The 21,668-nt window shown below is 34.1% G+C and overlaps 2 protein-coding genes across 9 annotated transcripts; one reads left to right on the plus strand and one right to left on the minus strand.

The window, feature by feature from the left end:
- The first annotated feature begins 4,292 nt into the window (after window positions 1-4,292).
- On the plus strand, window positions 4,293-6,545 carry LOC130824228 (60S ribosomal protein L18a). The gene is made up of 4 exons (XM_057689146.1): window positions 4,293-4,450; window positions 4,602-4,717; window positions 4,803-4,866; window positions 6,021-6,545. The coding sequence occupies exons 1-4, from the start codon at window positions 4,436-4,438 to the stop codon at window positions 6,360-6,362; spliced, it is 537 nt and encodes a 178-aa protein (XP_057545129.1). The 5' UTR covers window positions 4,293-4,435; the 3' UTR covers window positions 6,363-6,545.
- A 1,677-nt stretch (window positions 6,546-8,222) lies between these two features.
- Window positions 8,223-20,169, minus strand: LOC130824395 (SUPPRESSOR OF ABI3-5). Of its 8 annotated transcripts, none has more exons than XM_057689391.1 (17): window positions 19,849-20,133; window positions 17,058-17,189; window positions 16,809-16,849; window positions 16,137-16,358; window positions 15,645-16,047; window positions 15,488-15,559; window positions 15,314-15,406; window positions 15,151-15,230; window positions 14,295-14,448; window positions 13,434-13,521; window positions 13,269-13,360; window positions 13,096-13,164; window positions 12,638-12,817; window positions 12,198-12,387; window positions 9,575-10,516; window positions 8,964-9,145; window positions 8,223-8,696 (listed from the first exon to the last, which is right to left on the minus strand). In XM_057689391.1, exons 2-17 carry the CDS (start codon window positions 17,100-17,102, stop codon window positions 8,517-8,519), a joined length of 3,033 nt encoding a protein of 1,010 aa, XP_057545374.1. In that variant the 5' UTR covers window positions 17,103-17,189; window positions 19,849-20,133; the 3' UTR covers window positions 8,223-8,516. The 8 variants fall into 8 exon arrangements, with proteins under 8 accessions (XP_057545374.1, XP_057545373.1, XP_057545371.1 ...); XM_057689390.1 differs by having other exon boundaries at window positions 14,295-14,445; window positions 16,137-16,367; XM_057689388.1 differs by having other exon boundaries at window positions 16,137-16,367.
- Window positions 20,170-21,668: the final 1,499 nt, after the last annotated feature.

Consider the following 21,668-nt stretch of genomic DNA (forward strand, 5'->3'; position numbering starts at 1 on the left):
ATCTTCAATTGCCTTTCCATGACTCGAGTTTTAGATCTTCGTCTTCTTTTCTGCAACCTCCTGTTCAATGGCTTCATATCGATTGTTTCGTATTTTGTTGTTTGACTAGGTAGTTGATTTCTCTGTTCCAATTCACCCATGAATTGAAATGTTTCATACATGCTATCCCACATCGCCTTTTAATAGACATAACCTGCAACATTGTGTAGATGATATCACTTGAATTTTCTAATGAAACAAAGGGAGTTTTTTTTTTTTTTTTTTTTTTTTTTTTTTTTTTTTTCTTTAATTTGAAATGATGAAATGATGAAACGAGAGAGTTTAATTTGGTTTATAATAAAATTGTGTAAAGGTTATGTATTAACGGTTGTCAAAATTACTTATTGTCTTTTTAAATAAATTTGAATTAATAATATTTAATTTGTTTTATGATAAATTTTAAAATTTTAGAACACTAAGAAAATATATATGTTACAACAAAATTTAAGATTGAAATTGATTATTAATATGAAGCAAGTAATTTTTTGTAGACATGTATTTGAACTCTTATATATTTAGATCACAAGGATTGTTTAACTTTTTTAGAGGGAAGCTATAATAAAACAAAAAATTTTTTGCAATGAGAAACATGTTGTCAACAGTTGAACTATCTTGTTATAAGTGTCAACACAATCAATTCAATTCAAATCATTAAGACTCATCGCTTGACATCTCATGTGCACGGAACTTTCTAGTAAGTCATTGAGATGGTATTCAAAACAATGTTATCTTCTTTAGCGTTATTCATCATTGCAATGTTTTATTTATCTACTAATGGAAATATTATAATAAATCTAAAAAGAAATTAGGTTTAGCATCATTTGAAGTGGTACACATGCGACTATTTCAGCCTCATCTTAGCAACTTTAAATAGCATTGAAACATAACAGATCATTTACATCGCAATTAATAAATGAGACCAGACTGAATCGTGGGCTAAAAACTTCTAGATTGTAAATTCTGATTGTATTAATCGTTTAATAAGCTTGAAGCTTACAAGTGTAGGGATTACAATGGTAGACTTACAAATTAGGAGTATGAAAGAGAGGAAAGAGAGAGAGAGAGAGAGAGAGAGAGAGACGACGAGAGAATCCAAATACTACACCAGCTAAGGAAGGAAGCTCAAAATCAAACATTGGCTTAGTTTCATGCCCATATACATAACGAATGGCTACCAAAAATAGATAAAATTGAATTATGACTGCTTGCTCGGCACTCGATCATATGATTTGTTTAGTTTAGATTTGGACTATTTTAAGGATCTAATTTGAACTTCGGACTTATTTTAATTTGGTTGTAATTTTACTTTATTTTGGACAATTAAGATTTCTGTTATATTGCATTGGTTTCACCTTTAAGTAACCACTTAATTGTGTTGGCAAAATTAGCTTATGTTTGATTAATACTAAATTCAGCTAGTGTTTGCCTTCATAATTCGAGGCGGTTACACAATGCACGTTTTCAATCTTAAATATCTCTAATTGTGCTTGAGTGAAAATTATAAAAAGTTAATATTAATAAAATTTGCAATAAGACGAATTAAACAAGATCCCACATGACTATGTTGTAACTTATAGATTAAGAACAAGAACAAATCACATAATAAGAGTGATTAATGAATAGTGTTGAAAAACGAAAATGAAACAAGTAAAGCGAATAGGAGGGAGTATGGATTTGGTAGTGCTGATGAGGTATCTGTTTATTAACCTTTATGAGGTTATGCTGTTGCTGAAGGAAGAACTTTTAGGGAGCCAAGGCTTCCTTGCTGCGGAATTGGGGCTGGTTGGTTATTGTAAGTTAAGTGGTTGCTTTTTGACTGTTTTTATTTTTTATATTGTCGCAAGCCTAATGTTTCTCATGTTTTCCCCATATGTTGGGATTACGGCTTTGTACTTTTGTTATTGTAGCGTGCTTTTATTTTCATTTATGTTGTTGGATTAAGAATCATTACAATGCTAATATAGTGTTAACTTGCATTTTAGAGTTTTCTCTATTCCCCTTTGGGCAATATTTCTTTTTCTTAAATCCATTATATCACTATCATAGTAGTTATTGTAAATCTAGTAAAATCATGATCGTGGTAACGTAAAGGTGACGGAATAGCGGGAGGGATGTAATCATCATAACGCCTAAATATAAATCGAAGCCATATGATATCCCTTGATACGGCCCATAACACGGTTTTTTTAGACCGTTACAATACAAGAAATATTAATTAGTTGTTTTTGAAAACCTTTACAACAAGGCCGAAGCGATCCGATGCAACCTTGTTTTTACACTGTAAACTGCTTACCGTGTTTAGAAAATATTCTAAAAGTTGGCTTGCATAAAGATTGGTTGAAGCAGCAATTGATCATTTTACAATAACAAATGGAACGATTGTAATGAGATATATAGAATACAATTGTATGTGTCCACGCTCCACAATCGAGTAGTTTGATGTAGATGGCAATATGGCAATGGTAGCAATACTTCCTTGTACAATTTTTTTCAATATGAAGACACCCTTTGCATAAAGAATTGCACTTATGGTAGACAATTATTTCATTTTCAGCTTAGTTATCTCAAAATTGTTGTATAACTAAACCTTGTCCCTTTCTTTTCAAGGCTTATGTATTTGTTTGGCAATGGTTGTTGGCTGAAATATTAGTGAATGTATCAGCTAATTTGTAAGTCATCTCAAAGTTGTTGGTTATAAGATTTTTAACCTTTTTATTAGAGAAAAAGTAAATTATAAAGCCAAAAACCAATAAAAAAAATTACTTATAGTAGATTTTTAGTTTTGGCAAGTCAGCTTTTCATCTTACTTTAAAGTCGTTTATCAAACACTTTTTTATAATATTTGACAAATCAAAAGGCTAAAAAGCGTAAAAACGTATTTGCCAAATACATTCATGAAAACCAAGCTATGCAGTGTATTATGGTCGTGATTGCTATAACTTTTTGGAGTAAATATTGATTACTAGTGGTGAAACCCAATATCGATGAGATGAAGATGTACATCTAACCGTATTGCAGAAATTCTCAACTGAAAGTGTGTTTTGACGTGTATATGTACTTCCTCCGACTTAGAAAAATTAGTGAACCATTATCTAAAATATTTTGATCTATAACATGAAAATAATCCGATATAGAAAAATCAAAAATAGTTCAACTTGATAATAATCTAAACCCAATTATTTTGACCAGTACTTTTAAATTTGTGAATTTTTAAAGTTCACTTCATCATATTTGTTTGAGACCTACTATCTAATTAATGTTTTATTTTGAGTCGATGAAGGATAACATTGTATAAATGTGTAGTTAAGAATTTGTAAAATCATCAATCATACAATAATTGTTAAATTTGAATAGTTAGTAACTTAATAGACTATTTTAAATTACAACCTTTTGAAGTTTGTTTTCTTAATGGTAACAACTCGAAAGTAACTCAATTTAAAAGCAATCTGATCGAAAACGTTCTAAGTAAAAGAATAATAGATAATCGAGTTTTATTGAAACATATATCACCTTTCTCGTGAAATGTCCTAGGTCTGATTCTCGCTGATCACTCCCCTTGTCTTACGCTTTTGTTCCTTCAACCCACCTAACAACCCGAGTACACTCAGGCCTGTCTAAGCTAAAGAAATAGAAGAACAAGGAATTTATCAACAAAGTAATTTTATTACACTAATTCGTAAATGAGACAGTTTCACAGTGAGATCATCTTTATTGGGCTGACCCGATACACACTTTTTGCCTTAAAGTGATCACTTATAATTTTAAAAAAATTATTTTTTATAGTTTTAAAGTGATTACTTATGATCTTAAACCGATCACTTACGGTCTTAAAGCAATCAATTAAAGAAATGGGCTGATATATGAGCCCGTCTCATGGTGAGACAATCTCATACAAGACGAGCTGATTTTATTATAAAAAATACCCAAATTAAGCTTCAGAAAAATTAATTCCCAAAATAAGCGTCTCATTTTCCAAGCGTAAGGTCGGGCATGTTTGCTGTTACTAACAATAAATAAAGAAAGTTGTCAAAAAAGTCAAAATTCTTTTTTCACTGTTACTAACAGCGGACATACTTGGCCTCAGGCTCGGTTAAGGAGGCGCCTGTTTTGGGAATTAAAATTTTTCAAAACTTACTTTAGATATTTTTTTACACAAATTGTCAAGAGAGACTGAGAAACAGTCTCTCCAAGAGATATATTAGATATATGGGTTAAATAGCCCAATTAATACAAATTAAATACCCTAGGGTTCACTCCCAAGTAAACTTCGTTCCTCCGCAAAATGTTCGATATATAAAACCCGACGGTAACCCTAATTTCATTATTCTCAATCTCCGCCGCTGAAAACCTTAAAGAGTTCGAGAGAGAGAAGGGAGACACATTCAGTTCATCGAAAATGGTTCAATACAGAGTGAGTAGTTTAGATCAACATCATTAATTTTTATTCATTTCACTTTGATTCTTATCATTTTACTTTGATCAAATCAATTTACATTTCGCATATTTTTATTGATTCTTTTGCTAATTTTTGAGATTTATTTTCTGTGAATAAATGGGATCAGTTTCATCAATATCAAGTGGTTGGGAGAGCTCTTCCGACGGAGACTGATGAGCACCCCAAGATCTACCGAATGAAACTGTGGGCGACCAATGAAGTCCGGGCTAAGTCCAAGTTTTGGTATGGTTTTAATTTTTTGTTTTCTTTTTTCGGTTTTGATTTTTGTAAATGGGATTTCATTAGGGTTTTGATTTTTAATTGTTAGGTACTTTTTGAGGAAACTAAAGAAGGTTAAGAAAAGCAATGGCCAGGTTCTCGCCATCAACGAAGTAAGTGGTTTCTCTATTTGAATGATTTGTTCAATGTTTGAGGTTGTGAATCTGATTTTGAAGATTGAAACTGTACATGCATTCTAGAACAGTTGCAATTTTATTTATTTTCACATATTCATTTTAGGGTTTAACATGAATTTTATTTCATTATATCTTGAATTTTGGTACGTTTAACATGTTATTCTTAAATTTTATTTATTTTAGGTTTTAACTTGTTGAGATTAATGTTTGTTGTTGGGTGTTTTCTATATTATTGTGGCCTGGACTCGAATTTTGGTGTTTTTTTTATTTGAAATGCAACAATATTTTGTAACTGCTTACAATTAAATTAGCTTTGTTGATTTTGTTTTATCATTTGGACTCCATTGTCTTGGGCTACTTTTTGATTTTTTAACGTTTTGATAAAGACATTCTCATTCATAATTATTTAAGGTTTTAGGTTTTATATTTGGTTTGGGAAATGTTGAGATTATACCATTATTCTATATGCATGTCATCGTTCATTCATTTGCATTTAGTTTTATAAACCTTCAAATTCATTAATGGTAGCTTATGCACTATGTTGTATGGTATTGGTTTTTTCTATTTTAATTAATAGGATCTGTTCTATGCATTGTCTGTGACAAGGTGTTTATATTCATGTAGATTTTGATTTATGATTTTCTCCCTGAATTATCTTTGAAAGTAGTGTTTGAAGCCTAGTCAGCAGAAACCTAAAACTTCCCATAGAATCCCTATTTTGAAACTGCGTCCCATTAACTCTAGATTAACGTTTAGGAAACATCATTTCTCAAACTCCATATCAATGATCTAATGTAAAAAATGTTTTAATGTATTGATGATTAAAATAATATACAAAAAAGTCCCCATTATGTGGACCCTCTGTTCCCGGTACTCTTAATTAGCTTTTCCGTTTATGGTTTCCGTAGTATTGTATAATCTTTCTGATAACAGTGTTTAAAGTTGGATATTTTAGCTTGTTGTTTTTGTTCTCTTTCATTGATCCTTTCGTATGACTGCCGAGTGATCAAGTACTTACCTTTGTGTAGTTACCATTGTGTTTTGGTATTTCATATACGCTCAACGGCAGTATTACCATTGTGTTATTAGTGAATCTGTTTCTTGTGCTCATCTATGATCGCTCATTTCAGATCTATGAGAAGAACCCAACCGTGATCAAGAATTATGGTATCTGGCTGCGTTACCAAAGCAGAACCGGGTACCACAACATGTACAAAGAATACAGGGACACAACCTTGAATGGTGCTGTTGAGCACATGTACAATGAGATGGCATCTCGCCACAGGGTTAGGGCTCCGTGCATTCAAATTATCAAAACAGCTACCGTCTCTGACGAGCTTTGCAAGAGGGAGAGCACCAAGCAATTCCATAGCCAAGACATCAAGTTTCCCATGGTATTCAGGAAGATCAGACCACCAACCAGGAAGCTCAAAACAACTTACAAGGCTTCAAAGCCCAACTTGTTCATGTAAGAGCACAACTATTATCCCGCATTGTAGTCGAGCTGCGAAATTTTGTTTACCGAACATATTTGAATTGTTATGGTTCGTAGTGATCTTATGATAGTATGTTGCAGACAAGATATGTGGTTTTTAAACTTGTTTTGTTTTGTTAACCTTTTTATAACATCTTTTAATGGTGATTTTTTTTTCCTATTGCTATGTTGGTTGTGATAACTGTCAATCAGTATTGACAGTTGGGTTAATTTGAAGGAGAAATTTCTCTTTTACCATAATAGTAGTTCTGAATTCTGATGATGTTTTAAATCATACTACATATTTTTTATAAAGAAAAGGTGTGTTTTATGAAAATAAGTCACATTTTATGAAAATAAGTTATGTCCTGCTTAGTTAATTTGATTTTTGCCGTTTTGAACTTATTATTACAAATTAAAATTGAGTTTTTCTGATCAATTGATTTTTATGGATTGAAATTAATTTTTACATATTATAATTTATTTATTTATTATAAATGTGTTTTTACGGATTTAAATGGATTTTTACGGATTAAAATTAGTTGTTATTAATTGAAATCAGTTTTATTGTTTTTTTTTTAAGATAAATTAAAGTTAGGTAGAATAGTTTTTTTTATAATATATCATAAATAGTATTAGTTTTAACAAAAATAAATCTTACAAACTCCCCCCATTTTGTTTTTATAGTGTATTTGATGTTTTTTTCACAGTTTTTAAAACATGTATTTAATCCTCAATATCTAAAATCTTATCTCATAAGAGATTATAAAAAAATACGAAAGTGTTTGTGTATATTTGAACATTATAGGCAAAAAGATGGATTATATTTTTTTAAATTGCTTTTACACGTCTCTCAATTACTTTCTTGTTTAGCTTTTACAATGATTAAATATCGTATTCCAAGGATGTGTATTGAATTTAAGGATATTTGAATAAGTTGCGGTTATCACAATTTTTAGAAAAACTAACCGTATGAATTGATTATAAGCATGGGAGGAAAGATATTTGAGAGACTGTTTTTAGGGATTTAAATTCAAGTTAAATGGTTCTTATATTCTAAACTGGATTTATGTTAGAAATCTAATGTTAGATAATTTAAGTAATGTTAGGACTTATGCTATGTTTGGATATATTTTTTTAAGGAAATGAAGGATACGAGGGGAGGGGGATGAGGGAAGATCGGGAGTTTAAAACTTTTTAATATAAGAATGATTTGTTTTGTCTAAAATGTGAAGAAATTTCATTTTTCAATTTCTTTTTCTTTATTTCCTTCCGTCCACTATTAGCATTCAAATGAAAAAAATGCAATCTCTCCAAAGAAAATAGAAAAATTAGATACTACTTTTATCGCATAAAGTTTGTTCAAAATAATTTTTTTGTACAAATCAAGATAAGAGAAAATAAGAGAGGTTAAAAGATATACTTTAAGAAAAAGTGGAAGAAATATATATATAATTAGATGAAAAAATAATTTAAATGTATAAATATACTCGTAACATAACATACTTATGATGGAGCAAAAAAGTATAAAGCATAAACTCCATGGTTTTAGTTTGTAGATATTTTGGTGGAGTCATACCCTTTATTTAGGTATTCATAAATTTTAATAAAGGAAATAGATACAAATAGCAGAATTTCATGAAATATTATAGGTGTGATTGGTTGTTCCTAAAAAGCTTTTAACAGATCATTCCGATCAACCAAATCGGATTTCCCAACAAAATTCACCTTATAACATTGTGGGGGATAAGGTTCCAGTACACATAAATATCCCCCATAACATAAAGAATATGAATGTCAAAGATGACAAAAATTTAATCTCGACAAATCCAACACAAACACCATCAAAGATCGCTGATAACAAAGATTATACTTTTTATAAAGTTCAAAAAGGAATAAATTAAAGCATAAAAGGGAACAATAATCTCTACCTATGTCTCCAAAGCAACTAGAATGCGAAGAACAAAACTACTTGACACCGCTTTATTGCAAAGTACCAAAACAATTTGTCTTAGTTCTATACACAAATCCATTTCTCACGACTAAAGGAAGTCCGGGCGCAAGCGCAATGCCATGGCGTCCATATTCAAATGTAAACATCCTTCCATGTTCAACCTTCAAAAATGCAGTGTTCTTCGCCTTTTTTCATGATTCAAGACATCTCACGAAATCTTTGAAGAGCTTTCTTTTGAATTAAAGTTTTGTAACTATCTCCTGGGTGCACTTCTAGACTTGGGTCTACCTTTTTCTGTTGACTTCCCAAACCTGCCCTTGTGTCGAAAGACTGTGCCTGAACAGGCTCCACCATCCCACTACCATCCTTCCCAAGGCCCTGCATATAGTGACAACAGACAAAAACAAGAACAAGACAACCAATACCCACAACAGTGTCAGTACATCAGCATTCGGAATTCATTCAACAAAAGGCTGACCACCAAAGCATCCTCGTAAAAACCAAATTATAGTTGACAATTACAAGATATTTTGCAGCTGAACATTAATTACATGTTGCAAATACAGAGTTTGATGAATACTGGATGTAAAGGAGAGTGATAAACAAAAGTTTTAGAATTAATAAAGGCAAGGAAAGAAAAAATACCAATCCCTCAGTCCAGCCCATGTTGCGTAGCATCCTATTACCAACGTTGCTCTCATCAATGGCTTTCTCTGGTGTAATTACATCATAGTTCTGAACGTTGCTGTCAATTGTCCCACGGCTACCAACGCCTGGTGGAAACGGCATAGAACCTAAATCTGATGCACCCTTTCGGAACCCCACATCTTGATCATGCCAATTCATAAGTAAACACAAATTTCCATAGATTAATGCAAAAGAAGTACATAAGCTAAATTCACGAATGAAACGGTTTTTCAACGCAGGATGATTTTATGTGTGACCTCAACCACTCTTACATATAACAAATTAGAAAGCTGACAGCAGCACTTAGGCAATTGCTTCCCAATCCTCACTAGTTAGCACAAATGTTACGTAGACCATTTTGTTAAATTTTCAAAGACGTCAACTATAAGCAGGTTCTGTTTCACTATGTCTATCGCTATCCTAATCCTCCTCCTGAAGCATATACTGCAATAGAACTAATTTTAACAATGGTACCTTTCTAGAAGCCGTAATTTTCTCTAGTCTTCTGAATAAAATTCTAAATCATTGATGCAACAGAAATATCAATCAACATTAAAAGAACTCCTTACTTGGATCTCCGGAATCCTGGTCATCATCATTGTAAGATACTGATGACCCATACATCCTACGCCTCTCAGCAGCACGATCCCGATATGATGTCTGATTTTGCTCTCTTTGAGCATAAGTGGACTGCAAAGGTGTCTCAGAAAACCTTCTCCTTCCACTTGCAGAAGCTGCAGGTGCTGTATGATTGCCAAGAGCAGAAACATCAGTTTTGAATGAAGTTGCTGCTCCCAGTGTATCTGAAGGTGTCACAGCCACAGCAGTTGACCCAGAAGATGATGACGGAGTAGATACGCACATTGCTGTTCCAGGATACACAGTATCAGATTTTACAACTCCTCTTCCAGATCCTCTAATTACTCCCATTAAAGTTCCTCCAGAACTATTGCTCACAGGGCGAGGCTTGACATCAGATTCCAAGACTGTGGTCTGAGTAACTGATGTCGTAGTTGAAAGGAGCCCCGTATTACCATTAGTGTTCTCCTTCAAACCCACTGCTTTCAATTTCAAGGATGTAGGGATGGAGTTCTGACGATCATCAGTAACATTCAATTGACCATCATCCAGCGCCACACGGGGTGTTTGCCCTTCATGACTCCTCTGCTTCCACATAGACAAAACATTATTCATTTTCTTTTTGTTGGCTAAAATGCTGCTCTTGGAAGCGAGTTTTATTTCTTTGGATTTTTCTTTCTCTTTCTTTTCAGCAGCTAACGCAGCTGTGGCAGCTGCCTGGACAGCATCAGGTAGAGAGGCAGGTTTCTCACTCGATGTTATTGTAGCTGCAGGAGCAGAGATCACTACTTTCCTAGTAGTTGTAGTATCTGTCTTGGGAGCTTCAGATTCTTTTTCTAATGTCTTGTCAGCATTTTGAACACAAGGGACATACTGCTGAGTCTGGTTGTCAAATGAGTACCATATCCCATTGTTGCCATCATAATAGAGACCTGGATTCCATGTCCATCAGTATACATCACACATATATGAAAGTACTAAGCAATAAGTGCTAACTATGACAATTGACACCAATCAAGAACACCACCATGAAGCTACCCAAAAACTAAGTCTATCCATGGCACATATAAGAATTTAGCAATATAGAGGAAGCAATACCTATCTCATTTTTTATTAAGTTTAACTAAACAATACATGCTAACACTTTAATCTTGGCTTAAACTTTCTAAAATGTGCTAAATAAGATCAATGGATTTTAGAGTCAATAAGTAAATTTTCGGAAACTTAGCTTTGAAATATGCATGTACAGATCAACTTATCACTCAAAACAAAATCCAATAAATCACAAAACACAAGTCCTATTTGCCCCTCAATATTTGAAACTTTTCAATTTCTAATAGCCCCAAGACAGACACTGTATTTTAACTTGAAACTATTTTGAACACAAGTGCTAGTTATCATTATGCTCTCCTATCTTGTCTGCCTTAGTTACTTTCATGAGCACAGGTCAAATTGTTTTCTTTGATAATCAGGTCTTATATGTATCAAGTTCAAATTTATAATTAATTTACAATAGTCAATTTGAAATGAGACAGGAGGCTGCACAATTTTCCACAACACGGTTTTGAACAGGGGAGAAGCAATAAATTCTGGTATTTCAACAGGAATTTCTCATACATGCAACCGGAAAATATGATGGTTAAGAAACCAACGATAATTGATCTAACCATTCATACATGTCCCTAAAAACTTATCAAACGTTTCCAATTTCATGAAATAATATATCAATATCAGGCACTGCTGTGTACTTGCAAGTAAAATGGGTCAGATAAAATGACAATATCATTTACAATAAGCAAATCAACGTGTGTTGGAACATGAGACACTGGGCCGCACCTTCAAACATAGAAGCCAGAAAATGGCAAGAGATGGGGGAGGCGCAGCCAAAAAAGGTGCAACAGAGTTTTTTCGAATTTTTTTAAAAATAATTCCATAACTGCCTTCTGTGCACGAGGTGCGTGTTTAGCTGTCACACAGCCTTTGTGTTTAAGCGCATCTTCCACAGTTAAAAACAAAACTAAGACAATCATTTAGTAGAAAAGCTACCAAATCTATCCCTTTTACAAAATTCCTGAACTTCAACGATATTGAAGCCATAGGAAATCATACTCATGATTCGTATACTCATGAAAGTAGAAGCATATGCACACAAAAGAGCACAAGAGCCTAGAATCCCCACCCCATAAAAAAAAGAAAATCTGTCAATCAATTCATAACTGAGCTATGAAGCAGTGACGAGCAATTCCTCAAACTTTGTATTGGAGATGTAGAGGGCAATGAACAAGCATCCCCAACTTTCATCGAGAGTTATCGTAACAATTTTGGTAGCATTCTTGTGTTAATCTCAATAATTTTATAGCTATTAAATCCTAAGAAGTTTAAAATAGGATGCCTAAATCATCATAGGTTCCTTCAACTAAGTTAATTTCAAAGTCTACAATTCCACATTGACATGTTCTATTATTTTGATAAGTTCTCCCCCTCACACCCAAAAATAAAAAAATAAAAAATAAAAAAAAAACTGTACGTGCACGACATCACAGTGAAATGGGTAAAATCACATCAATCTTGCAAATTGAATCAATGATCACCATTCCCCCACAATGCACAAACCTGTATTTGGATCATAGTAGAAACCAGAGGCAGCATCATAGTAATAGCCTGATGCCTCATCCCACACAAATCCAGATTGAGGAGCAGAACCTTCCTTTTGACTAGCAACTTCAGCGCCTTGCTCCTGGTTGCCACTTGTTTGTATGTCATTTGGATTATATTCCTTAGGTGCCCAACCAACAGCATCATACTGTAGCAGATGCAAGCCATAGTAAGCATCAACATCCCAAAATCAGAAGCATCAATTTAATTGGTAGATGAAAAACTGCATACTAAGATGAAATATGAGAGAAATAAAATACAAGAATATCAAAATATCTAAACCTCAATCTAAAGCTAAAACCCATAAAAATAGACCTTTTTAAATAATTATTAACCATCAACAGTAAAGACCTTATAAACAGTCATATTTACATGCTAGTCTTACAGTAATTATCAACCTGTTGAGCAAATGTTGCTGCCTCAATTGCAGCGGCAGCTAGGCTGCTGGATTGTGAAGGCCCTGAAGACCCAGATCCAGGACCAAGTATGCTTTTTGCATATGCAACACGTAGAATCTGACCATTTCTCTCTAGATTTGTTCCATTTGTCGCTTCAAGGGCTTTGGTGGCATCCTCCACCTGCACAGGCAAAACAAAATTATCGGAAAGTGAATGATGACCTTTTCAGCAGCCATAGCCAAATATCTAAGAAATAATACAGCAATCCTACAACTGAAAAAAATAAGCTTATTTTGTGATCCAAAAATATTCAAATAGCATTAGCATAAAGCCCCCCGAAAGTGACTTGTCTCAACAACTAACAGGAACAAAATTTACTAACCAAAAACCTTGCCTGGGAAATGCTTGAATAAATTATCAATACCAAAAGACGCGTGGATGAAGTTCAAAAGGCATACCGAGTAGAAATGAACAAATGCAAATCCTCTTGAAACATGGGTAAATTTGTCTCTAACAAGACGAAGATCCTGCAAAGAATAAGTTCTTCTATTAAGGAACTCAACCCCAAAAATTTTAGGTACATCATGATGAAGTACAGCAAGGAAATTTGCATTTTGTTTATGTTAAATACCTTGATTGCAGCATGTTTAGAAAACTCATAACGAATCATTTCCTCATCAGCATTCTCATCCAATCCGCGTACAACCAAAACATGGGTTGGTCCTGAGAACATATTAATTTAACATTAAAGTGGTACCTCAACAGCAAAAAATAGTAATCTAAAATTGGTACCAACCTGCTTCGGCTCCCTTTCTACCTAATGGCGCAGGGTTTGATGAAGACATGTCAGCAGGTGGAGCATCATCAGTTCGGCTCTCATTACACTGCATATAGGAACATGGTTAGACTTACAATAGCAAGAGTCCAAAATGCTTAGCTATACCACTTTTGTTTCGGCATTTCCTTAAGGACAACACCCAAAATTGCAAATCAAAATGCAACAGTATAGATAATCCACCAGATAATCAGATGTTGGAGCATTTAATATACATGTAATAACTTCCATCCCTTGTAGCCGGACCTCTGCTGACAATACATCTCTCGCTCAAGTTTAAGTTTGATTCTTAATCCTTACATCCCACTGAATTTTCTCCTTACTAGTTAGCACATTCAATGGACAGATGAGTAAAAAAAATGTTATCCCTTAGTCCAAAAATTGGTGTAGCACACTACAATGCGTCTTTAAGAAAAACAGGGCTCACTTTCAAAAATAAGTTTCCCAAAGAAGCATCAAACATGTAGCAACTAAGGCAGTCCAAAAATATAGAAGGCCACAAATAAATTGGGTCATAAAAAGTAAAGATAAGCTTAGCATTTAGATCTATATCTCCAGTAAAGTGAAAAAAATGACAAGGGAAAAAAACACTATAATATAGATAATCCGTACAAGCAAGGGAGGGAGAGAAAATCAACCCTTCCCATAGGTGGTGAGCACAGGACCTTGTCACAAGGGTCAAAGGAAAGCACTCAACCAGTTAACATATACATGAGTCATGAAAAATGATGTCAAAAGCATCAGAACAAACAGGACACAAGAGGGAAAATCACAAAGCTACAAGCAATAACATCAATCAATAAAATGGGACACTAAACTAACCTGAAAGCATGATATTCGACGAGCAAAATTGACGCACCCACAGATAGTGCACATCCAATCAGAGGGTACTATGGTGCTTCTGTGACTGGCATGAGAGGATCTCGGACCATCTTGTCCGTAAGGTGGCCCTCCTGAACTTCCAGTTGGCTTGCTACTGTATGATAACATGATTTCCAGATGCAATACATAGAGAAAGAACAGGAGTCAAAGAATTAATTCTTTCATACGCAAAATATTAACTCACAAAACAAAATATGTAACCAAATATTACTACTACAACTTATATCACAAGGCACATAAAATTGTTCTTTTAAGACAACATTTTTTACATTATCCAAATGTATTAACTGACTCATAGTTTGGAGGGTAGGATGTACGCAACATTACCCTTGTTAGTGATAACAGTAACAAGAGGTTGTTTCCGATTGACCTTTAGTAGCACGTATCATGTGCAACTTTACATAAATAAGAAGTTTAATGAGTTAATTTACTTTAGTCCATTATAATCGAAAACCAAACGAACTATAAATCTAGTCCATCGGAAACAAAACCGTTCTTTTAAGAGAGAATAAGAACATAGACCTAAGCAAAATTTCATCAACATAAAAGTTTAACATTCTGATTTGACCAACATAACTTGATGTAGCTGATGAGTAGTTTCACACACAACCTCACGTGACTTAAACCTCCCCCATTAAAGGGGAAGAAACCTTATATCCACTTCTCCTGCCACACACACCCTCCGCCCACACAAAATGTGCCTTATCAACAATTAGACCAATAATTGTGATTTTGAAGGAGTGCTTAGGGCCATTTTACCCTAAAGCAAAAAAAGGGAAAAACTTAAAAACATTACCTATACTCGAATAGAAGATTTTTTCCGTCTACCACAAAGCCATCCAATCCTACTTTATCCATCATTGCCTGTGCTGCATCCTGCAACACAAGGTACATATTAGTCGATAAAAGAATTTAAAATTTTAAGAAAATTTAGAAGCCAAACATGGAAGAAAATTAACCACTGATGGAAAATCAATAAAGGCAAAACCACGAGAAATGCCAGAATTCCGCTCCTTGATGACTCGAACATGGCGTAGAGGCCCCCACTCAGCCTAATAAAAGAACCTAAATATTTAGGTACGCAGATGAAACAAAGAAAGTAAACGTCATGACAACAGGAGAGATGGACTTACAAGAATTTGATATAAATCTTCTTCAGTAGTCTTCGGTGAGAGACCCTTTACAACCACAGTAGCAGATGGCGTCTAGCACAAACCAAAGATATCAGCTCTTCTGTTTTAGGAAAAGGAAAATGAAGAACACAATAACCAGTATGCCAAAAGAACATACAGAAGAATATTGATCATGACGTTTTTCATCACGATCTCTACGTCTGTCATTCCTATCATAATGATCATCATAAGTGTCCTCATGATGACTACGACCACGACTACGGCATCGGGGAGACCTTGATTTTGAACGATCGTGACGACCACGAGACCGAGAGCGGGAGCGTGAATGCCTTCTATATGGACTCAATTCTCTTTCATGGCTCAAATCCCTCCTATCACGATCTCTTTCACGTGAATCACGTCGTCTCAAACTTCCATCCCTTCTGCTTCTATCATAATCGGAATCATGACTATTCCTGCCGTATTCATAATCCCTCTCACGACTATCATCTCTGCGGTGCCTATAATCATAGTCATCAAAAGCATAATCATCACGATCACGCATGCCATATCCTCCACCCCTGTGAAATACATGAAATCAGCAGCGGTCAATACCAAACAAGGGGATATCTAAACAGATGAACATCCTCATATGTGTTAAACTGCTTGCCTGTGTCCATCACGGTAAGTATCTATCTCACGATATGGTTCGAGGAATGACTTGTCATGTCTTCTAGGCTCTCTTTCAAGGGGAAATTCTTCATAACCTCTCCGCCTTTCTTGCGACCATAGACCAACAGGTGGAGGGACTGCATAATTGTCCCTCTCGTGGAATGTACTCCTAGTGTATGTGTTATCCCGAGGAAATCTTTCATCTATATACCTCCTGTCACTATAGGCACTGCCAGCCATGACAAGAATACATATTGTGGGGCCAAAATAAGGGAAAGATACACTTCCTTTAAGTATAAGAAACAATTCTTCATATAACATACAACAATATCGACCAATTTCCATACAAATTAAGGAAACTTAAAAGAATGCGTACGTCCTAAAAACATGCTTTATTAAAAAATGAAATGCTATGGGACAACTCAAAATATAAGCACATACTAAATCAATATCTAATCTAGGAATAACCCTTCAATTTGTTCCATACGAATCCATGAGAGCAAAAGACATTAACAATGCAATATTGACTCACATGTAGAATAAAGCAGTAGCAGATAAAGAAAGATTAAGCAAAAATGTGACAGATTCGGACAAAGACACCCATACACAGTCCAACCAGTCGTAAGAAAATACTTGGTGTGCACATTACAAGCATCAGATGAACACTCACCGATAACTTGACTCGTGAGCAGCACCAAATGCCTCCAATGCCTGTGGAGTGAAGAGAACAAGTTATGTCAGCAAGAAACAGTCATGGTATAAGACAGGGAAATCATTCCATATCCTCAATGTCCTAGGCTCTCTCTCATTGCTCTTTCAAGGATGAGATGCCAGAAAAAATGGACAATCACATGAACCCTAATTCTTGTACTATCATCCCATATCCCATATAGGTGATTAAAAAGGAAACCACAATTACGCTGTTATTTTCCCATCCATGCTGAAGACCATAGCGACCATCCATTTCTTGTGCTACTTGTGGAAGTTAACCCTGCAATTCTCTTGGCATGATCTTTCAGAGGTTTCAGGATCAGAATGTTTGCAAAACTTCCTGTAATGGATGCACAAACACAGTTATGCCAAGATGAACCAAGCACCAATTGTTATGACATGGCCTTGCCTCCAGTAGAATCCTCATAGCCACATATACCCAAAACATTCTCTAAAACATAAGTATCGCCAAGAAAAGTACACCAGCTAGCCAACAAAACATTCTTCCGACAAGCCAAAAAAGAAAATGAAAGAAAAGGTGTTTCATTCTGAAAAGCGAAACACAACCATCAGCATCAATCAAATCATCTACCGACCTGTTATCAGCTGAGTACAAAATTTACTTAAAACTCTCAAGGAAAGAAGTCTGGATCATTGGAACGACTTGTTGTATCGCATATACATATGGCTCATTTTAAGCACTTCAGCGTATATAGAACATTTTACAGACAGATGGCAAAAAATTTGGGAAGGAGACACATCATCATCCAATTAATGATTATAGAATTCCAACCATGGTTACCAGAAATTCTCGTGCAATACATGCGTCTATCACAGGTTTATGGGTTCTACAATTCTCAACATATAAAATCAACTGTCAAAGAGCACCAAGATACAAATGAACTAGGTCGTTCCTTGGGATATGAGTGTGATGACTAACAATCACTGATATGAATAAAATTGACGCACAAGTAAATGAGGCTTTTATTTTAGGTAAGTAAGAAGTTCAATTCATATTTCATAACCATCACAAAGTTACCAATACCGTAACCCCCACCTATGTTCGTACAAAGTCCATCGACTTAAACATGGTTCCATCTTGAAAAATATCCAAAAATCTAACGAACTCTAAGTGTAGAAACAGATTGCCTAAAAACATTTTTAAAAGCAAAACAATAGAACTTTTATAAATCGGCCCTCACTAATACTAAGCTATAGATAATAAAATTAATTCCAACAATCATATACATATACTTTCCTTCACCAAAATTTAATTCTTTACATTCTTATCAATTGGCATATATCAGAATACTCCATGCAATTCTTCACTCTTGTTAAGCAAGTCATTTTCGGCCCACCTCTTCCTCTAATACAATCCTCAAAGTTGCAACCTTCCACTCTTCTAACTCATGCAAATTTCGGTCTTCATTGCATATGAGCAAATCACGTAGATGGTTTTTCCCCATTTGTGTTCAATATTGGCAACTCTAAAACCCTTTCTTATTTTTTCATTTCAAATAAATATATCATTTATTGGATGTTCAATTCCTCTTAAGATACGTATCTCATAACACCATATTCCTAAAATGATCTCTTCTCTTCCAATAACCAACATTCCACCCATATTATTTATTTAAATGGAAAATTCCAGCGCATTTGTGACAAAAATACCACCTACATAAAAACACTTACAAATTTAACACATTCAAAGATTTGAACTTGTTATCATGAAATTCCATGAATATCTCATGCATCCATTGAGTGAAAATTTGCATTCAAAAATACATTTCCAAATCAAACGCAGTCCAAAATGGTAACCCAAAACGACCATGCCTCAATCCAAAAAAAACAAAAAAAATGGTAGAGATGGTTCATTAAGCTCCTAATAAAAATGATGTGAAAGGTAGTGTGTAACATTATTCGACCGATAATTCATTTGATATTCTCTCAAAATGACCAAAAAATGACCTGAAATCAATCAATTATTGATGAGGGCTAAAGCATTGATATGGAAGGAAAATCAATCAATTACAAACACATGGTAATAGAGTTCAAACAAATACATCGATTATCACAAAAGGCTGCTAAAAAGGGACAGAAGAGAGTTGAGCCAATTTCACATTCCTATTTAAGGGTCAATGGATTAACAGGGGCAAGCTTTTCATAGTTCCATGGGAAGCTCTAATTGATAAATTTAGTTTCCACTTTCCACTGTGAAAATATGAGACTTGTCAAGATTTATTGGATTGATATTAAGACATAGAAAAAACATGAGAAGTTGGAATGACCAAGAGTGGAATTCACATTTCCCATTAAATTTCTAAGGTCTCTATTTTGTAAAACTGGAGTAGTCAGCAAAACAAGATATCAAATTTCCAACTTATGGGAATCAAAACTTACCAATAAGAATAGTACTTAATCAAACGACCTCTTTTAATGACAGTTCAATTGATTGACCATTAGTATTACTTCCTCAACCCATCAGCCCGACATTCATTCCAACTCTTGTCCCTTTTAATTTGTTATGTTGTGATTAAAAAGCTCTCACATTGGGACTTTGGGAGCAGTGAAAACGATGTAGCTATGAGAGAGACAAAGTTATCAAACCAGTTCAATAGAATTGATAATACCCTATCACCCATCAGTACAAAAATCATCCCTTTTTTCACATTTTCCATAAATGCTTGTTATTAAGTTCCAACACACATGCACGGCCTTTAAGTCCTTCCCGTGTTTCACAAATCAGTAAGCTATTAGATATCAAAAACAATAAAAAATAATCGCTGATTTTAATTTTAATACTCCTAAAAACATTAGACCCGTACAATCTCCCGCCATCTTTATCGATTGAAAAATAATGAACAAACAAAAACATCCACTAAAAACATACATGAAATTAAAAAACTCAGAATTAACAACTTCAGTTGCGCAGCTGCCTCAATAATCAATAACTAAACCTAAATATTCCAATCAAAAGGAAAAAAGAGAGAACAGAGTACCTTTCACAACCAAAAACGATATTGGCCGAAAAAACCCTAATTCAATAAATGAAAATTAATGGAAGCTTCAGCGGCTGCAACGAATTAAGGAGTGTTCAGGAGGAACAGAAAAGAAAAACCGATAATTTGGTGAGAATTTGGATTCATATTGAAGGAAAAACAGTGAAGATTTAGGATCGAATGAAAAGGGTGAAATTGAAGGGTTAGTTAGAAGTCTTAGAACAAGGAGGAGAAGGAGAAAGAAAATTGGTTTTCGGCTACGGGAAAACACAAAGACACAACAAATCAGGACCAATTTGTTCGCGTTTTAGATTTTGCCACGTTTCCTTCTATTTAATCCCAAGGTCTATTTTTATTAATTATAATTACAAACAAGAGATAATGAAAATCAAATTCATAAATTTAATAAAATTGGCTATAATTGATTTCACTAATGGTTTTTAGTTATGACTCGATCTGATGTAATATATAAAAAGGTAAATTAAATTATTAAATATTTACATATAAATAAGAACTTGAAATAAATTCATCTCGCAAAATCATGGGGAGGCAGCACATGAGTTGATGGGAAGGAGGTGAGGTGGGTGGTTAGGGGATTAAGGGTTGTCGATAAGACTCGTTTTGGGGTGGATGAAGTGGTGAGGTAGGGGTGGGTAGCTAGGTTGGGCAGGTTTAAATGATGAGGAGAAGGGGATGTTATTCCGAAAAATCTTTTTTTACTAGAAAGATAATTCGTTTTAACATTGATACAATCTGAGCGAATGTATACTAAAGGAGAGATTATTAGAAAATAATTAAAATATAAGAATATTCACGGCGAATGGATACAAGTTTTGATTATTTTTCGACAATTTTTACTTGCTAATTGCATTGAGCAACTCGTCAAAACTTGTAATTGACCGAGTCAATGTTGATCATGCTATATTCGAGTTTGCTTGACTCGATTACCACACGCCTACCAGAATTTGCTAACAAATCGTCTGAAGTTGCAACCACCTTCACTTGCTAATTGTAAATCAATGTTAATCAATGCCATGTTTGACAATTGATTGTTGTTTGACCAGTCGATAGCAATGATATTTTTGTCAAATGTTTAGTAAACTATATAAGTCAATTGTCAATGGAGATAATACTTGATATAATTAGAAGATGTATATTGGCTATTTATTAGAAAAAAAGTGTAAATAACGAATCAAGCTAATAAGAATTCCTTTTGGCTTAAAAACATATTTTCAATCAAGTTTTTTTTTTTTAGTTTGAGCATTTTGCAACAAGTTAAAAACCTACCCAACAAAAAAAGTTTACAAAGCAAGTCCTTTTTCTATACACAAATTATTGAATGAGACATTCTCACTGTGAGACGTCTCATATATAAGTTAAATAAGCAATTAATATAAATTATGAGAATATAAACTTTTTATTTTAAGCTCGTTTCACCTATAAATAATATATCTCTAAAGAAACAAATATTTTTTATATTATATCATAGCTATACATATGTGGTTTTGGTTGGTTTGTGGTTTGTGATTTGTACTAAATCCCACATTCCCATTTCCCACTACACACTATGTACTAAAAGTGATGTGGTGCACAACCTGATGAAAAGAGTGGCATGTTGGTTGGTGAGCATTTTACATGTTGGAGTTGAATCCTTTTTGTATGCTCTGACAAACTAATCATATTATGTTTTACTGCCTTACTTCTTCCGTTCATATTCTATTCATAATATATTTGCCCTATATATGTTTGATAAAAAAAACTAAAAAAATTTTAAAAACGAGATAAAATTATAGAGTAGTGGTAGAAATTTGTGGATAAGA

Source organism: Amaranthus tricolor, chromosome 9 (assembly GCF_026212465.1).
Source record: "Amaranthus tricolor cultivar Red isolate AtriRed21 chromosome 9, ASM2621246v1, whole genome shotgun sequence".
Lineage (NCBI taxonomy): Eukaryota > Viridiplantae > Streptophyta > Magnoliopsida > Caryophyllales > Amaranthaceae > Amaranthus > Amaranthus tricolor.